The sequence below is a fragment of the Macaca mulatta genome, chromosome 13, assembly GCF_049350105.2.
Source record: "Macaca mulatta isolate MMU2019108-1 chromosome 13, T2T-MMU8v2.0, whole genome shotgun sequence".
Taxonomy (NCBI): Eukaryota; Metazoa; Chordata; class Mammalia; order Primates; family Cercopithecidae; genus Macaca; species Macaca mulatta.
Window position 1 is genome coordinate 20897972 of NC_133418.1, and position 18925 is coordinate 20916896.

At 46.7% G+C, this 18925-nt stretch overlaps 1 protein-coding gene across 1 annotated transcript in view; it reads left to right on the top strand.

Moving 5' to 3' along the window:
• Positions 1-18925, top strand: part of LOC100427170 (acyl-CoA oxidase like) — a 265642-nt gene that overhangs the window by 65312 nt on the left and 181405 nt on the right. Inside the window, exons 8-11 of the mRNA XM_077958995.1 lie at positions 1631-1745; positions 2035-2124; positions 4905-4977; positions 8265-8397. Of these exons, the coding sequence (XP_077815121.1) occupies positions 1631-1745; positions 2035-2124; positions 4905-4977; positions 8265-8397 (411 nt within the window). The remainder of the gene's footprint in view (positions 1-1630; positions 1746-2034; positions 2125-4904; positions 4978-8264; positions 8398-18925) is intronic.

An 18925-nucleotide genomic window follows, 5' to 3' on the forward strand; every position in this document is an offset into this window, starting at 1 on the left:
GCCTCTCCTTGAGAAGCCCTGGCTGCCCTGATAAGACAAGGGTGGCCTCCAGAGACGTCTCTTAAAAAGATCCAGCATGTCCGTTTATGTTTCTGAAAAGCTCTCGCACATGTTAAAAGTTTCCCTGTGCAAACATCTGTCAGAGAATGTTTTCTTAGGCTTCAAGACTGTATTTCTTGGCCAGCGGGAAAGCGTTGTCTATGTACTTTATAGTCTGAAATCTGAGACAATCTTTGCATGATCAATAGCTTGTTGGTTTAGTTCAGTCACATCTTCAATATTGTCAACTCCAATTAAATGTGCAGTTCCACTCTCTGCCATTTCCCCTGGGCTCCCAACTTGCCCCAGGTGCCCTGTATTCAGAGCTGGCATCAGGGCCAGTTGCTTTTTGGCAAGAGGCTTAAAGGTAACCCAGGTGGCAACAGAGATTGGGGAGAGCCAAGAAGTGAGGGGAGCATTTCCATTGTGACCCTTATGTCAGCTTCCAGAGAGGAGGAAAGAGAAGACGGAGTTTTGAGTTGAGGCTGAGAACAAAACCCCTGCATTTTCTTCCTGTTTCTTCATGACCAGTGTTAGTTTCAGACTATTTTGAGCTGGAATCCTTGGACATATTCAGAGACAAACTGCATGGTACATTCTAAGATTTTTCCCTCCTAGGAAAGACTCTCATTTACAGGTTCTTCTGTTTTAGGCACTTGAACATATGAACCTCTTTTGGGAAACTTTAATTATTATATTCGTTGATCAGGAAAATAGTTATTTTCAAAAGCTTAAATGAGGGATTTCTTTTTATAAAAATAAAAATTGTTTGGGCTGATACTGTAAGCAGCAGCGGGGATAGGTCGTGGCTGTCTATTGGTGTTGCTTTATCCAAGCATACAGTTTTGGCCTTCGATTACTTGGCTTTCATTTAAACAAAGACGTCATGGAGGCAGGAAGGTTCAGGGCCTGGGAAGCAGTGAGGGACCAAGTGATTTGCCCAGAAGGAGTGAACACCGGCAGATGAAATGCAACTCACAGATGTGGACCCTGGAACAAGCCATCTAAGGGCCCAGATCATTGGGTGCTGCATCCTGTCTTAGAAATCTTGCAGGTGGGCTGTTTGGAGGTGAGGGGTGTGGAGAGCTGAGCATGTACCACCAGGGCTTTTAGAGGTTTTGGTGTTGGATGATTGAAAGGTCAAAACTTTGCTATGGAGTAGTCTAGAGAGATAATTGAAGAAAGCCTTTATACATTAAAGCCAGACAGGCTCAGCCAAACAGCACACATGTCAGCCCGGCATTATAAACAGGAGAGACTGGGAGGGAGAGAACGAACACCTTTTAAAGATTGAAAATTGGCAACTTATTTTCTGGATTGGATTATTCCTTGAAAAATCACTTTAATCTCCAGCCATTTTCAAAGTTGAGGTGGAGGTGGAATAAGTGAATTGAGGTGATAGCACAGTCGTGTTGGTTTCAAGACATGGAGCCAGGTGACCTTCTGGTTGTCTTCTCTTCTGCTGTGACATCCCCTGGAAACGGCACCCTGCACCATGTGGGTCTGTTTGCACAGTATTCATTGCCTTGAGCCAGGGAACTGAAATGAGCCATGGGAAGGGAAACACTGTTGCTCTGCTGTTTCTGTGTAGGAGTTTGTAATTGACACACCGTGTGAAAATGCCGAGAAGATGTATATTGGAAATGCCATGTACAGGAATTACGCAGCCGTCTTTGCCCAGCTCATCGTAGATGGAAGATCTCAAGGTTTGTTACCAACACAGACAACTAGAATAATTCTCTTCATTAGTACTATTTACTGGTGAAAACCCATTTCACAGAGCTGCTTTTATCTTGTAAGTAATTCAGTACAAACTTTATCTCCTAATATGCATGAAGAAATTTATCATTACATTTTGACATTATATGCTCTCATGTGTGGTGCACAGATGTAGAACTGAGTGAGTCTGAGAATCACAGAAATGTTATACCATTCCAGGAAATAAGTAAAGCTATAGGAAGGAGAGCTTAATAATGATCTCGATGCCTTCCTTAGGGCCCCACTGTTTCATCGTTCTTGTCCGGGATGAAAATGGAAGCTTGTACCCAGGAGTGACAGCTATTGATAGGAGGATGTACAAGGAGGGTGAGTCCCCAGGTGCCCTTCTCCTGTGCTTACTCTTCCCACCTGCTCCCCCTCCCACTCAAGGAGAATCTAACCTACCTTACATTACTGAAACAGTGAGGGTGGAGAAAACTTCCCCAGAGAAGATGTCCGGATTTTGAAGCCTCATGAAGTCTTTTATGTAGAACTGTTCAGGAATGTTGTAGATTGCCTTTTATGAACGTGCATTGGTCTCAGTTTCTCCCAGCTTCTCAAATTTTCCAGTAACGAGGCAGTTTTGTCCACAGTGCTATTCTGTCTTCTCTCATCTCAGACTTGGGGGCTCTCACGGGGCAGGCTGTGGCTCTCTTCTTTGCACCCCTGGCCACCTGCCTGCTGTCTGTGCTCATGAGGCCCTGAGTGAGTACTGAGGACTGACTCAGTGCCTTAGTTTTCTAGGGCTGCCATACCACTAACTGTGGGGCTTAAGCAATAGAAGTGTATTGTCTCACAGTTCTGGAGGCTGGAAGTCCAAGATGAAGGTATCAGCAGGGTTGGCTCCTTCTAAGAGTGGTGATGAGAGGTGAAGTCAGCTGGACTTCCTGGGTTGAGTGGGGACTTGGAGGACTTTTCTGTCTTACAAGAGGATTGTAAAATGCACCAATTAACACTCTGTAGCTAGGATTGTAAAACACACCAATCAGTGCTCTGTGAAAACACAGCAATCAGTGCTCTGTAGCAAGAGGATTGTAAAATGCACCAATCAATCAGTGCTCTTTAAAACGTACCAATCAGTGCTCTGTAAAATGCACCAATCAGCACTCTCTAAAATGCACCAACCAGCAGCAATCTAAAAGTAGCCAATCCTGGGGAGGATTGAAAAAAGAGCACTCTGATAGGACAGAAACAGAACATGGGAGGGGACAAATAAGGGAATAAAAGCTGACAACCCCAGTCAGCAGTGGCAAACCGCTCCACCCTGTGGAAGCTTTGTTCTTTGGCTGTTCACAATAAATCTTGCTGCTGCTCACTCTTTGGGTCCGTGCCACCTTTAAGAGCTGTAACACTCACCACGAAGGTCCACAGCTTCATTCTTGAAGTCAGCAAGACCATGAATCCACCAGCAGGAACCAACTCCAGACGCAGTGAGGGAAGGATTTGTTCTAGGACTCTCTCTTTGGCTTGTAAACGGTTGTCTTCATGTTAACCTGGTGTTCTCCCTGTGTGCATGCCTGTCTCCAAATTACCCCATCTTATAAAGGACAGAAGTCATTTAGATTACAGCCTACCCCAATGACCTCATTTTAATTTGATCACATCTGTAAAGACTCTATCTTCAAATAAGGTCACATACACAGGTATAAGGATTAGGGCTTCAATACATGAATTTTTCGGGGGGTAGGGGGACACAATTTAACCCATAACATTTGGTGAGATCAGGACATGCCTGTATGCTCCAGTGACCGCTCATGGCCAAGGTCATGCCAAGCCAAGAAAGGGGAGAGAAGGAAAAAAAAGAAGGAAGAGCAGTAAGAGAAGAAGGAAGAAGTGGCCCATCCTTTGGTGGAGGGGACAGTCTATCCTGGCCCCTTAGTGTTTACTGTCCACTGCCACGACTGCAGGCATGGCTGCAGGTGGGTTTGTGAGGTTTTAGATGTATCTCCCAGAGGTGACCGAGACCCTGGCTGGGCTGGGCTCCTTGAAAGTTCCTTGCATGTCAAATATTGCTGAGAGCAGAGGGGTAGGCTGAGTTCTGTGAAGTCGTGCCAGACGTTGAAAATGCTGGCAATGGCAGAGAGTCTGCTCTGGTGCCCTTGTAAGCTGCTAAACGCACGTGTGTCCTTGTCAAGGGGTGAAGCTCTGAATAAAGACGTTTACTAAAGACAGATTGTTTTCCCCTAGATTAAATCTCTCTAAGTTTTCACAGAGAGAAGACCCCAGACTCTGGCAGATATCTTTAGGAAATGTGTCTGCCAGATTTCAGGACCACCCCTCCCCGCTACCCGCTGCTTCCCCCATTTCCTGCTGTCCTTGTGGCTGTTTTCCCTTGTCTTGTGGGCATTTGCTGTCAACAGTTTGCTGTGTGTGCAGAGGAGAGAGCACTGGGAAGGAGGAGGGATTTGAGCGCTGCATTCCTAGGGAGAGCAAGCCTGCTTCCCTGCCTCTGTCTTCAGCTTCCCATTCTTGCAGTTGCTTGGAACGCTTCCTCTTTTTTTTGAGACGGAGTCTGGCTCTGTCGCCCAGGCTGGAGTGCAGTGGCCGGATCTCAGCTCACTGCAAGCTCCGCCTCCCGGGTTCACGCCATTCTCCTGCCTCAGCCTCCCGAGTAGCTGGGACTACAGGCGCCCACCACCGCGCCCGGCTAGTTTTTTGTATTTTTTAGTAGAGAAGGGGTTGCACTGTATTAGCCAGGATGGTCTCGATCTCCTGACCTCGTGATCCGCCCGTCTCAGCCTCCCAAAGTGCTGGGATTACAGGCTTGAGCCACCGCACCCGGCCAGAACTCTCCCTTTCTTAATCACAGTCACTGCTCGGGAGGTAGGTGTGCATCCACTGCATGCCCAAAGCGTGCAGGCTGCACAGAAGGAAAGCCCATTCTCCTCCATTCTCGCTAGGGAGGAAGGGGCCAGGCTGGTGGAAGAAACAGGTACAGCTCATCAAGGAAACAGCAGACAGCATCCCCATGTCCATCCCAAAGGAAAAAGCACCAGCAATTCTGGAAGTAAAATAAGGGGCTTTGTATTTTAGTGGCAACAGGCCTGGGAAGTAGCAGGGAAAATACTTCTGATGCTGCATCCATTCCCCCTTTCTGTTCTTGCCAGGTCTGCATGGTGTGGACAATGGGATGGTAATATTTGACAAGGTTCGGATACCCAGGGAGAACCCGCTGGATAAGTGAGTAGTTTCTCCTTTACTCAGGTCAATGGTGCAGATGACCTCACTGCTCTCCAAAGTTGGCTTGGTTCTTGGGTCTCGTGGGCTGTGTATCTGGGCAGTCTACCCCTAACTACCCCTACAGGTTTGTTGACAACTAATTGGAAAAGATACATCTGCAGATAGAAAAAAAAAATGTAAAATTATTCAACATGCTGTTGTCCAGACGTAATGACCATTACACTTCAAATGTACGTCTTTCCAGGCTTTTCTCTATGCCCATATGTCTAAAGAGAGAAAGGTGTCAGATTTTTACTAAACGAGATCCACTTCTAGATTCTGTGTTTAAAATAACCTGTACTTTCCATTTAACATTATATAGCAAATGCTTTTATGTAATGCTAAGCACACACATGCATTATCATCTTTAATATCATTATAATAGACTGTTAAATAAATGGTTTATAAGTTATATAATCAATTTCTTATTGTTGGACATTTAGGTTTTTTCCTCCCCTCCCCCCATTATAAACAGATGGGTGCTATTGCTTACTTTGTGAGTGGCAGGGGATAAGGCACCATCTTTCAGCTTGCAGGTGTGTTCTGGGGGTGGAGCTCTAGGGGTTAATGATGCTTTTCACAGAAGCTGAGAAACACCAACTACTTTTAATTTTCTCAGCAGCGTTTCATGCATCCAATAAAAATCTTGAGCCATAGTCATGTTAAATCTGTGACGAAGCCAGCAATCAGGGTGCACACAACCAGCTGTCTTCCTGACTCCCCATGGATTTCCCTTGAATGCTTTGCTCCTTTTTGTTGCCAGCAGATACGTGTAGTGGATGCCAAAAGCTTAAGAAAATTGTATGGGAAAAAAACTTAAAAATGATTGGTCCAACAAACCCCCATGACATAAGTTTACCTATGTAACAAACCAGTACTTGTACCCCTGAACTTAAAATAAAAGTTAAACAAATGGAAGGATAAGGAAGTAGAGGATAGAATAGTGGTTACCAGGGGCTGGGAAAGGTAGGGAGGAGGAGGGGATGGGGAGAAGTTGGTCAATGGATACTGTTAGAGTTGGATTGAAGAAATAAGTTCTGGTGTGATATTGTACAGGGTGATATCGTTAACAATAATGTGTTGTATATTTCAAAATAGTTACAAGTTTTAAATGTCCTCATTCCAAAAAATTGATAAATGCTTCAGAGGATGAATATGCCAATTACCCTGATTTTATTATTATGCAATATATACATGTATCATAACATCACACTGTATTCCATCAATGTATGCAGTTATTATATGTCAATTCACGAAATAAAGCAACAAGAAAAAGAAAAAAATCTTAAAGTGGACCAAATTCTGCTTAACATTTTCCTCCTGTGAATTGATAGGAAATAAAATGGAAGCAATAAAAGCATCTTCACAGTTATCCTGGTGGGTGCTAAAGTCCCCCAGGCCCTTTTAGGACCACCAGCATTCATATGGAAATGCGAGAAACTCAGGATAGCTGAAACAATCTTGATAAAGAAGAACAAAGTAGGAGGACTCACACCTGTGATTTGAAAACTTACTATAAAGTAATCAAGACAGTGTGATATTTGCATAAGGATAGATATATGTACAATGGAATAGAATGAAGAGTCTGGAAATAAATCCCTACAGTTGCAGTCAATTAATATTCCACTGCAGAGCCAAGACAGTTCAATGGGGGAAAGAATAGTCTTTTTGACAAATGGTGCTGGGACAAACTAGGTAGCCACGTGCAAAAGCATGAAGTTGGACCTTTACTTCCTACCATATACAAAAATCAACTCAAAATGGATCGCAGACCTAAATGTAAGAGCTAAAACTACACAACGCTTAGAAGAAAACACAGGTGTGAATTTTTGTGACCTGGGTTTAAGCAATCTATTACACATGGCACCAAAAGCACAACTAACCAAAGAAAAAATAGATAAATTGGACTTCATCAAAGCTGTAAAAAACTTTTTTTTGAATCGAAGAACACTATGAATAAAGTGAAAACCTACAGAGTGGGAGAAAATATTTGTAAATCATATATATTAGTATCACAAGGGTATAGTATCCAGAATATAGAAAGAACTATTACAACTCAAGAATAAAAAGACAAATAACCCAATTTTAAAATGAGCAAAAATCTGAATAGACATTTCGCTAAAGATTTACAAATGGCTGCTAAGCATATGAAAAGATGCTCCACATCACTGCCATTAGGAAGATCCGAATCAAAACCACCGCGAATACCACTCTGCACCTACCTCCCAAAGTGCTAGGATTACAGGCACAAGCCACCATGCCCAGCTGATGTCTCTTATTAAAGGGACAGACAATAACAAGCGTTGGGGAGGATGTAGAGAAATTAGGACTGTTTGTTATACATTGCTGGTAGGGCTGCAAAATGGTGGCACCAACTAGGAAAACAGTTTGGCCATTCCTGAAAACTGTAAAGTTATCATCTTATGACCAGCAATTCTACTCCTAGGTATGTGTGAAAACATTGTCCACAAGAGAATTGCAAACATATATCCACGCCAGAAATTATACACAAATGTCGGTAGCATAATTATTCACAATAGCAAAAATGGGAAAATAATCCAAATATCCATCAACTGAGGAAATAGGAAATAAAATGTGGTATATCCATACAATGGAATACTATACAACCATGAAAAGAAATGAAGTACTGACATGCTACAACACAGATGAACCCTGAAAACATGTGAGTGAGAGAAGCCAGACATAAAGACCACATATGATATGATTCCATCTATGTGAATTTTTTCCCAGCACAGGCACCATAGAGAGAGAAAGTAGGTGAATGGTTACCAGGGGCTGGAGGGAGGGGAGTATGGGGAGGGACTGCTAGTGGCGTGGGGTTTCTTTTTGGCGTGGTGAGATGATTTGGAGTAGGATCATGGTGATGGTTGTACAATTTCATGGCTATACTCAAATCCATCGAATTGTACACTTTGAAGGGATACATTTTATGGTATGTGAATTACATCTCAGTTTTTAAAAAGTGGGTCAGTGCGCGGTCTGCACAGTCAGGCTCCGGTGCTGGTTTAATGTCTCAGGAAACCACTACCTCCCTTGAGTCAAGCCTTTCTCAGCATCTCTTGGAGAGGGACTCCCCCTGCCCTTATCTGCTCTCTGTCTCAAGGGGGAAGTTCCACGATGGGGAAATCCGAGTGCTTCCCTGCGTGTGCACATGGGAGCCACCTGACGTCATTTCTGGTGGTGCTATGTCCTGCTTTTTTGTGAAACCCCCCCTCTCTTTTCCACAGGTTTGGTTCCGTGGCTCCAGACAGACAGTACCATTCCCCTACGAGGAACAAGAGCGCAAGATTCAGTGCCATGCTGGCAGCACTGACCCCTTCGAGATTAGCTGTGGCTTTCCAAGCTATGGGTGCCATGAAGGTAGTGGACTCTGATTTTAATTTATCTACTGTGAATTCTCTCGCGGCTCAGGGATGAGTAACAATTTCAGGAGCTGAGCTTCTCGAGCCACAGTTGGTATAATATGGCCAGGGTTCCCGGTTAGATGCTGGGGAGTGCCAGGTGGCCATCCACTGGGAACATTTCTACACCCTTCTTAAGAGGGGATCCCGCCCATCTACATCCCAGATGTGTGCTGCTCACCCTGGGGGTGGAGCACAGGCATCGTGGTAATAGAGCCAGGAGAGATGACCAGGGAGAACGGGATGTTCAGAGCAAACACATCTGCTGGAGAAGCAGCTAAGGGTTGGTCCATGTGTGCAAAGGTTGGTGTGTCTTGGCTGAATTCATCCGGGAGTGTTGATCCTCATGTGTCTATAGAGGGCGTAACGTTCTCCCATCACAGTCTGGAGGCCATGAGGCCAGACCTCCAGGAGCCATCTCTGCCTCCCTGCCCTGACTCTCCCGTATATTGGTTTGGACAGAGGAGCCTGGAGAGCAAAGCTCTGGAAGGGCCTCCTTCTCCTCCCCAGGGCCTCAGGCTACTTTGTTCTCTGGGCCTTCTCTGTCTTTTTGCATGAAGGAAAAGCCTGCTTTAAGCTCCACTGAGCTTGGTGAAGCTGGAAGAAAAATTAAGTCTCCCCAGGAATATACATCTGGGGCTTGAGTCCAACTTTTCCATCAAGAAGGAATAAATTTCATTCACTTGACTCCAGGCCTGACATCAGCCCGGAGTCGTCTGAATAGCAGGAAAGCCCTTTACTTGCTTCGGTGTCGGCCACACTTCACAGATGGCCTGCCCTGACCCAGGCTTCCCCTTACGGTGCTTCCTGTGAGGGGCACAGCTGTGGCCATCAGCATGCGTACTCAGCCTGGCCTCGCGCCCGCCCGTGCACCCCAGTTCCTGTGCTTGTTTTGTGGTGGTTCTTTCAGTGGGGCCAGGTGGGTGTTCAGGTCTGAAGTCCCATGTCAGGAGGGGCTCAGGACCCTTGGCTGAACCGTCTGAAATTGAATGGGGCCCCAGAGAGCCTTGCAAAGGCGTCAGCACAGACAGCAGCAGAGTGCGGAGGAAAACTGGTTCCTCAGGTCTGCAGTCGAAGCCATTTCAGCCATCCTCAGGACTCCAGAGAGAGGCAAAAATAGAAAAGCCAGACGAGCCTAGGATTGCGTGGAAGGGAAGATTGGTTAAACATCAGATGCAGGGTTAGCTGAAGCCGTGATAGCAGTCTCTGCACAATATCCCCTCTAATTGCAGTAGCCTGCAGACCGTCCTGACTCAGGGGCGTGTGAGGAGAGTGCTGGGTGCATATAAAAAACTCATGGTGGACAGTGGCCAGGCAGGCTGCTGGGAAACCCCGCTCTTGTTGGTTTTGATGGGGTGATGATGTGTGAAGGACGTCCACGCCGCCAGCAGCCCTGTAGGCTCGTTGAGGTCCACAGTGGGGTTGCGTGGGACAAGGCGTGGGGTGGTGCAGACCAGACCAGGCGGAGGTGGGAGCCTCCAGGAGGGCTTTGGTTTTAAATACCACCAGATCTAGAGCAGGGTGGGGGTGGTGTCTCAGGGAGAGGAGCCAGAGTGAGTGATTCCTAAAAGGTTCATGTTCTCCTTTCTACTGGATATTATCATGGGCCAGCCCCTGCCAGGCCCAGGAGGGTCTTGGGGGCCACATTCGCATCAGTTCCCTTATTGGTTGTCTGATGTGCAGACTTCATTCCTGGCAACACAGAGACGCGATCATGATCACGGGCAGGAAAGCCCTGGGCTCAAGTCTCACCCTGCCCATGACCAGCAGTGGGGCTGTGAACAGGCCATAGCGCTCCCTAGGGCTCAATTTCTTCATCTGTAAAATGGGTCTTAGGATGGTGGTGAGGCGTGAGAGAAGGGTGTGTGTGCAGCGCTGGCCCAGTGCAATGCTCCATAGCTCGCGGCTGCTATTTGTGGGATGGTTGTTGTTGTTGTTGCTGCTGCTGCTGCTGTTACTGGGAGGACAGGAGTTGGCTAAAGGAAAGGAAGACATGGGCATTCTCATGAAACAAATCCCTGGTATCGTGGCCTCCAAGTAACAAGGCAATGTGCAGTGTTTTGCAGAAATGCATAGCATCCTTTGAATTCCCGGGTGTCTGAAGCAAACCTTAGTAACCCGGAATTAGTATCTGCCCTGCCCATCCAGACCTTGCCAGGCGATGGGATTGTCAGGCAGTGGGCAGACCCTGCACAGAGCCGAGCAGGGCTCAGACCCCGTGTGGTCCAGGCACCCTGCCGGACGGCGACCCGGGCCGCTGTGATCTCATCTCCAGCGTCTCTGGTGAGGATGATCTCACCGGCCCTCTTGGCAGCTCCTCCTCCCCTATGGCTCAAACACATGACATATGTTTTCCCGGCTGAAACCTAAGATGGTCCTTCTCCTTCTGCTCTTGCTGATGAGTGGAAAAATGGATCCGTTTCTCCTACGTGCGTTCCTTGTGTATTAGAAAACTGTCACCGCAGCTCCCCACAGTGACATTCACTCAAGGCTGAGCGTGCCCGGTCATTTTGAACTTTGCCCAAATGTCGTATTTTTTCATGGTTCTCTTTCATTTCCATGGCATTCCTCAGAACTTTCAGGTTTTCTCTTAAAGCCTTGCCGTATTAACCATCATCTAATTTGTGTCAGAAATGCCTGGGTAAATTCAATGATTACCAAGAACACGAGGAAAAGGAAGCGAATGTGTTTGGGAGGGGAGGGAGTGGGGGCTTGGGAGCCTGTGCCGGGATGCTGGGAAGCCTTTTCAGAAGGAGGAGGAAGCTGGGGCACCTGAAAGAATGAGCAATGTAAATGAGGTCTGGCCCACTTCTCTTGATTTTGCATGGAGGTAAATATTTTAGCTAAGACAAGCTCCTCTTGTAAATTTGGTGCTGCACAGTAGCTGGTTCCCACCCCCAGGATGTGTGATTCCGCAGCGCTGGGGTAGGGTGGAGAATCTGCATTTCTGGGTTCCCGGGTGACACTGCTGCTGTGGGCTCTGCCACTTGAGACCCCTGCACAGAACACATGGATGTGGTTGTGAAATATCAGCACTGTCTCAGCCTGCTTGTCACCCTCTGGGTCCCCAGGATCAAGGCCCAAGTTCTGTTCCTGTATCCAGGATCCTTCATGACCCCTCACTGTACCGCCCATCTCCATTGGCCTCTGTCGCTCTGGCCTCATTTCTGTCTCTCCCCTGTGCCTCTGCGGGAGGGGATTCACCCATGCCGCCGTCCTGCTGGAGATGCCCTCCTTTTGCATGGGTAATTTTCATGTACATTTCAGAGCTTGTATGACTGTCCCCTCTTTGGAAAGGCCTCAGCCTGCGTGTGGTTCCTCTGTCACCTGTTCCCAAGGCACTGGACTCCCCACTTGCAGCATGTATTACAACTGATGAGTGTAACAACTCATGTGCAATAGATGGGCTGGGTCTCCTTCACTAGCCTAAAAGCTCCACGCAGCCGGGGTCCTGCCAGCCTCATCCGCTGCTCTGTGCTCAGCTTCACACACAGGGCTGGGCACACAGTAGACACACAGCAAATAGGAGTGGAAAGAGTGAATGAGGTCTGAATCAGGATTCACATCCGAAGCCCCTGGCGTAGCTCTTAGCAGAGGGAAGCCCTCAGTGCCTGTTGGTTCTTGTGCTCCCACATACCAATCCCCACTTCCGGGTCCACATTGAGTGGGGAGGAGGATGTTGCTGCCTCTTTGATCTAATTCCACGTGGCCCTTCTGTCCAGAATCAGGAATCTTCTTTGTTTCTTCCTCTCTGCCCCAGACACTGCTCCCCATAGTATGTGCCTCACGTGTACGCACTCGTGCATTGTGCTGCAATCAGGTACTGGGGTTGTGCTCACCTACACTTGGCAGTGTGGCCCTGGTGGTCTGGGAGTGTGCCCAGGGCTGGGGCTGCAGAGTCCGCATGCTGAGTGCAGCCAGCATTCTGGGCTGTCTTTTCAGGCACGTGGGTGCTGGGCGACAGACAACTCAGCCAGTCCTCGGGACCTGAACGACCATCTCCAAGTGGTACAGGTGCTGCATGTGAGATAGGGGTAGCTTTTCCCAGCTCCAGGAGCTTCAGGGAGAGCAAAGGGAAGACACTGGCTTTAGAGGATTCTCAGAACCGGCGATAGACACAATCTTTTCCTACAGTGTGCGTTGTTGGGTGTAAGTGAAGAGTCTCAGCAAGGCATGGGGGAGTCTCTCCCTCCTGTTGATGGGGGTTTGAAATGGGATATTGCATCCTCGAGTAACCCTTTTGTGACCTTCTGACTGCAAGGGTTCATGGAAGATTTGAGCAATGGAGAGGAGGTTGAGGGCGTCTGAGTCCCCTTGAGAGCCAGCAGGGGTTGGTCAATGGCCAGCGTGGACCCTTCTCACTGCGCAGGGAGTGGTGGTATGGCTCTGTGGGCCTGTGCTGCGTTAGGTGAGCACAGCAGGCTGCATGCGGCCACTGCTGTGGGGTCTTGCTTGGGATTGCCCCATCACCCAAGCTCTGACACAGCTCCAGAGAGGTCCTGATGTCGATGTCCTCACCGCGGTGTCTGGCTCCTGGTCATCCGGCTCTCCACCACTCTGCCTGTGTGCTTCAGCTACTGGCTGGGGCTGGGGCAGATTAGCAGGTGTCAGAGTGTGACATTCTATCTGTCCTAATGGCCACAAACCAGGTGCCATGACACTTCCTCCTGAGCAGAAGGTTACTCAACCTCCTCACATCAATCATCTCAATGTTTGTGGCTATTGCCGTAACATGATCAGGCTTTTGTCTGTTTTCTTTTTGCTTGGGGATCACCTACTTTTATTTTCTTCTGGAATCACTTTGTGTTCATCTGTTCTTGTCATAGGTTGATCTCATTTTGTATCATTACTAACACAACCTTTAGTGGGCAGGGATTGTTTTCTTATTTAGTCTCTGCAAGGCCTAGTAGAGCCCTACATGTCATGGAAATCATTTTACTCTTCTAACCGTGCTTCCATCTATTGCCTGTTCATTCACCCACCTGTTCATCCACCTGTCCGTCTGTGTCCATCCACCTCTCCACCCACTCACCCGTTCACCCACCACCCATCCATCTACCCATCCATCATCTATTCATCACTCATCCATCATCTATTCATCCATCCATCATTCATCATCCATGCATCATTCATCATCTATTCCTCCATCCATCGTCCACCCATCCATCATCCATCCATCCAACCATCATCATTTTTCCATCCAATAATCCATTCATCCCACCCATCCCACTACAAAGACGCCGAGCACAAGAGTGATCAGCTCATGTATAATTTAGTAGTTGAGGCGGAGTGTATTAGTCCATTCTTACACTGCTAATAAAGACATACCTGACACTGGTTAATTTATAAAGAAAAGATGTTTAATTGACTCAAAGTTCAGCATGGCTGGGGAGGCCTTAGGAAACTTACAGTCACGGCAGAAGGGGAAGCAAACACGTCCTTCTCCACATGGCAGCAGCAAGGAGAAGTGCTGAGCAAAAGGGGGAAAAGCCCCCTTATAAAACCATCAGATTTCATGTGACTCACTCACCATCACAAGAACAAGATGGGGGAAACTGCCCCCCTGGTTCAGTTAGCTCCCACCAAGTCCCTCCCATGACATGTGCGGATTATGGGAACTACGATTCAAGATGAGATTTGGGTGGGAACACAGCCGAAGCATACCAGGGAGTTATGGAATGTCCTAGAGAAAACCATTCGCCTACCTGATGGACACCACACTTGACAGAAACTCCCCAGGCAGGAGTGTGCAAAGAAAGGACAGAGGCATTCGCCATCCTCAGAGCCTGCCCTTCCTTGAGCAGCAAAGGGCAGAGTAAGGAGTATCTCCGTAAGGTCTTACACGGGGGGCTCAGTGTGGGGACTGAGTTGAATGGGGTTGGTGGGAACGGAAGCCCTCTGATGTTGAGCACAGTGGGACCTCTGCCTCTGCAGACAGTGTGGCATAGCAGAGGGCGATGGAAGGGGAGGCTATGGCTGTCTAATGTCCTGAACATGTGTGGTGCTCACAAGAGTGTGTTTGCCTGATATTAATAAGGCAGAGCTGACTGAGGCTCATTCTGTTGACACTTTTGTGATGTGGCCAGCCTCACGTATCTGCTCAGATGGAACATGGTGTTGGGGAGTTGAAAGCGCAGCTCATTTGCTGCAGTTTTATGCCTTTTTGGGTACCTTGTGTGTGCTTGGAGGAGGCGGGGTCACATCGCTCATCCTGTTCTGCTCAGGCTGATGTTATCCTTGTTTTTTTTGCATGCACACACGCACACACACACACACACACACACACTCTCTCTCTCTCTCTCTCTCTCTCTCTCTCTCTCTCTCTCTCTCTCTCTCTCTCTCTCTCTCTCTCTCTCTCTCTCTCTCTCTCTCTCTCTCTCTCTCTCTCTCTCTCTCTCTCTCTCTCTCTCTCTCTCTGTCTCTCTGTCTCTCTGTCTCTCTGTCTCTCTGTCTCTCTCGCGGGGAGGAGAGAAGCAGGACCTGCTTGGTTGCCAGGGAAGTCCTGTGGGATGAAGGCTTTAGCCTGGGTGATCCTCAGGCCATCTGTGAAATACAGATTGTTTCCTGATGTGGAAACTTCCTGGACTTGACCACCAGAGGGCAGCAAATACCAATAATGACCTGCAGGTTCTGTTTTCTTTGCGTTTATTTACTTTTGTATGTAAGAAGTGGGGAGGTTTTTGCTCTCGTCATGAGTTTATTTCGCTTCTCAGCAGGCATCAGTGTTGATTTTTAAAAAGTGTCAACATAAGAAGAAGGATGCATGAGCTGAGTAATTGTCGGGCTCAAGACCAAGATTGTAAATAGGATACAGTTATTTTGACGACTCTTCAGGATATAATTTGACTCATAAATGTCTTTAAAAACATATGTTTGCAGCATTTTGGGTGGGTATAAAATGGTTAAATAACGTTTTTTGGTTTTCTATAGCAGTTGTTTACATATTTAACGACCGAAATTTAAATAGTTGTCTTTTCTGTAACCTTTTATTTTAGGTTGGGAGGTACACGAGAAGCTTTGTTACATAGGTAAACACATGTTATGGTGGTTTGTAGTAAAGATTATTTCATCACCCAGGTATTAAGCCCAGTACCCAGTAGTTATCTTTTCTGCTCCTCTCCCTCCTCCCTGCTCCGCCTTCAAGTAGACCCCAGTGTCTGTTGTTTCCTTCTTTGTGTTCATAAGTTCTCATCATTTAGCTCCCACTATAGGTGAGAACATGCGGTATTTGATTTTCTGCTGCTGTGTTAGTTTGCTGAGGATAATGGCCTCCAGCTCCATTCACAAACATTTCTCCTTAAAAGATACATCTACTGCCCTTTTTCCTCAAAGACCAAAGAGCTAGAGAAAGTGCAGCCAGTGATAGTAAGTAGCACGGGATATGTGTATCTGAAATGGATATTTGAAAGAATTTCCATTTTGAAATTTGCTTCAATTCCATGAAGACGTGTTGTACGCCTTCCTCTCAGCACTGTGCATCATGCTAGGAGGTGACAGAGATGAGCTGGAGCAGGTGTGTGCCCTCCGGGGACTCATGGTGCATGCAGGTAACTGAAACACTCCAGTGCTGTGTGGAGCCTCCGTGGTTACACTGGCAGGAGGGGACACGTGGCAGCAGGTGCTGAGAGTAACATGCGCTACAGAGACAGTTGTGGGGTTGTTATGGTCAGGATCCAGTACATGTCCTTTATAGAAGCTTTTTCAAGTGAGTCCTCTGGGTCTCTGGCACAAAGACTTGGAGCTGGCATCCAGCCCTTCCCCATTGAGTAGAGTATCTGGGTCACATTCTCACATGGGCAGCCAGAAGGCTTTTGGTGGGGTGAGGAGTTTTTCTCTCCTGCAGGAGAGGAAAGTCCTTGAACATCTCTCCCCATTTGGTGTGGCCCATGAATGTTAGATGTTTGTGGCTGTGACATTTCAAGGAACAGAACTCCCTTTCAGTAAGTCATCAGAGGCTACACAGGCATTATAGGAAACCCCAGCCTCCTCAGACCTTGGGTTGTGGCGGTGGCAGCTGTGAGGGACGGTGTGATGCTGCCGTAATTGTAAACTGCTTCCCAGTGCTCCCAGCCTGGGTTCTGCTTGGGGGAGGCTTGCCTTCCTTGGTGCCAGCAGCCAGCTCACCTACTGCTGGTAGAACGATGCCCAGGCTGCAGCTGTGAGGCGCTTCACAGGCTTCACTCCATGGACGTCCTTGTGGCCACCCCTGGGGAAAAGCATGGCCTGTGCCACCTGGAAGGTCAGATATGGACGATTGACAACTGGCCTGCTGTCCTTAGGAGCTTTTCCACCCGAAACTTGATAGTCCATGTAGCATAGGTACTTGTACAGATCACCGTCCTTTTCCCTCACTCCACATCTCATTGCTCCATTCCTTTGTTTCATCCTGTAGTGGATTCCCATAGAGAAAGTCAGCAACAGCTCAAGCCACAGTCAAATAGTAACTCACTTGTATCGAGTGCTTCCTGTTCAGGGACAATTTTCTAAGCACCTCACATATAATTGTTCATGTGAGTTGAGTGCTGTCCCGATTCCCATTTTCCAGATGAGAAACCTGAGATGTAGGAAGATGTAACAGTTTGCCCCGAGCTTTCTGGGCCTCACACTCTGGTATTCCAGCACTGGAGTCCGGCCCTTTCCCAATGCTGGAGTGGCTTTGTAGTCCTCAAGACAGATGTTCTTGGGATAAACCCTGCTCACTGGCATTCCTGGAGCACTTTGTGCATGGTTGGATTTGCCTTGGTTAACCAAACCAAACCAAAGTTTTAAAAAATTTGTTGTCCACATTAAAAATGTAGACATTTCACTCAGACTGGGATTTGGTAGATGTTAAATGGTTAGTGGCTGGGCCAGAATCCAGGCCTCCTTCCCCACTGTGACCTGAGGCCTGGTTTAATTTTTAGTGGCACTGCTGACTTTGCCTCACAGCTGTATGTCACTCTGGTTCTGAGCACTGTGTGCGAGGAGCAGGAGTGAGAAGGGAAATGAGTTGATCCAGCCTTTTCATTGATGACTTTTTATGAGGAAAAGGGTCATTTAGAATGAACATTTATTAAGTGTGTCCAATGGATTTTTTTTTTAGTTTAGTTTAATGGAACGATTTTGAATACCTTTGCCTACCATAATGAAATTTAGTAAGCCAAAAAAAGTTCACAATTCCTTAGATAAATTTTAAAAAGTGAACTGGGCCATTGAAATTTGTTACCACAAAACCCTTACAGGCTCTAAGAAGAGAAGCAAAATAATGGTTAGTGAAATATTTGTGGGTTATAAATTTCTGTATTATTGTTATAAAGTTTGTGTGTTATTAAGGCCAGGGCTATGAAGTATTGTTCGCTGTAGAACCACATAATATATGAGGATCATGTTTCTTCTCTAGAAGTCTAATGTCAAAATATTTTTACAATTTGAACAACAATATTTCTAGCATCAAGAACAAATGGAATCACTTTTCTTATACTCTGTAAATTACTCAGAATCGTATCATGTTTTTGTTTGCTTGATATTTTGGTAATTGTAACTTTTTAAGGTTTTTAGTTTGTCCTGGAATTTCTAATTGCCTTTGTTTTTTCTTGTTAGGAGAAGAAACATATGCCTTCATCACTGTATTAGTCGGTTCTCATGCTGCAAATAAAGACATACTGGAGACTTGGTAATTTGTAAAGGAAAGGTTTAATTGACTCACAGTTCTGCAGGGCTGGGGAGGCCTCAGAAAACTTACAATCATGGTGGAAGGGGGAGCAGACATGTCCTTCACACATGGTGGCAGCAAGGAGAAGTGCTGAGCAAAAGGGGTAAAAGCCCCTTATAAAACCATCAGACCTTGAGAGAACTCACTCAGTATCATGAGAACAGCAACATGAGGGTAACTGCCCCCATGATCCAATTACCTCCCAATGGGTCCCTCCCACAACACGAGGAAATTATGGGAATTATAATTCAAGATGAGATTTGGGTGGAAACACAGCCAAACCATATCAATCACTATAGTAGTAATATCTTTAAGCTTCTTGATCATTTTGTCTATTGTATGAAATCTATTTCATATTCTCCTTTATTAATTTGGCCTCTATCTGATGCTCTTTGGTTTATTTCTCCATTTGTGTAAAATCCAAGAGAGGTGTCTTGAAAAGTTCAATACAGGGACCTTAGAAGGAGGGGATGTTTTTCATATTTAAAATGTATGTGCTGCCATGTCCACAATAAGAAGCACAGCCCCCTGCTTCTGTGAAGATACGTGGCTTTTCCAGATTATTACATTGTTTGCAGTGGAGAGAATCTTGCCTGCATCATAGGGACTTCCCTCTGGGTCAGGCTCGATCGGAGTTTGGAGAGGCTGAAGCAGAAGGAGGTAAACTGAGGAGCAGGCATTCTCTGCCTGCAAGGTTGGCCCTGAGTGTAGGGTGCCCAAGGGCTTCTGTGGAACTATATTTATTTGTCGCTCAGCAAACTCAGGGGTAAGAAAGTCTTGCTTGGGGTGCCTGACC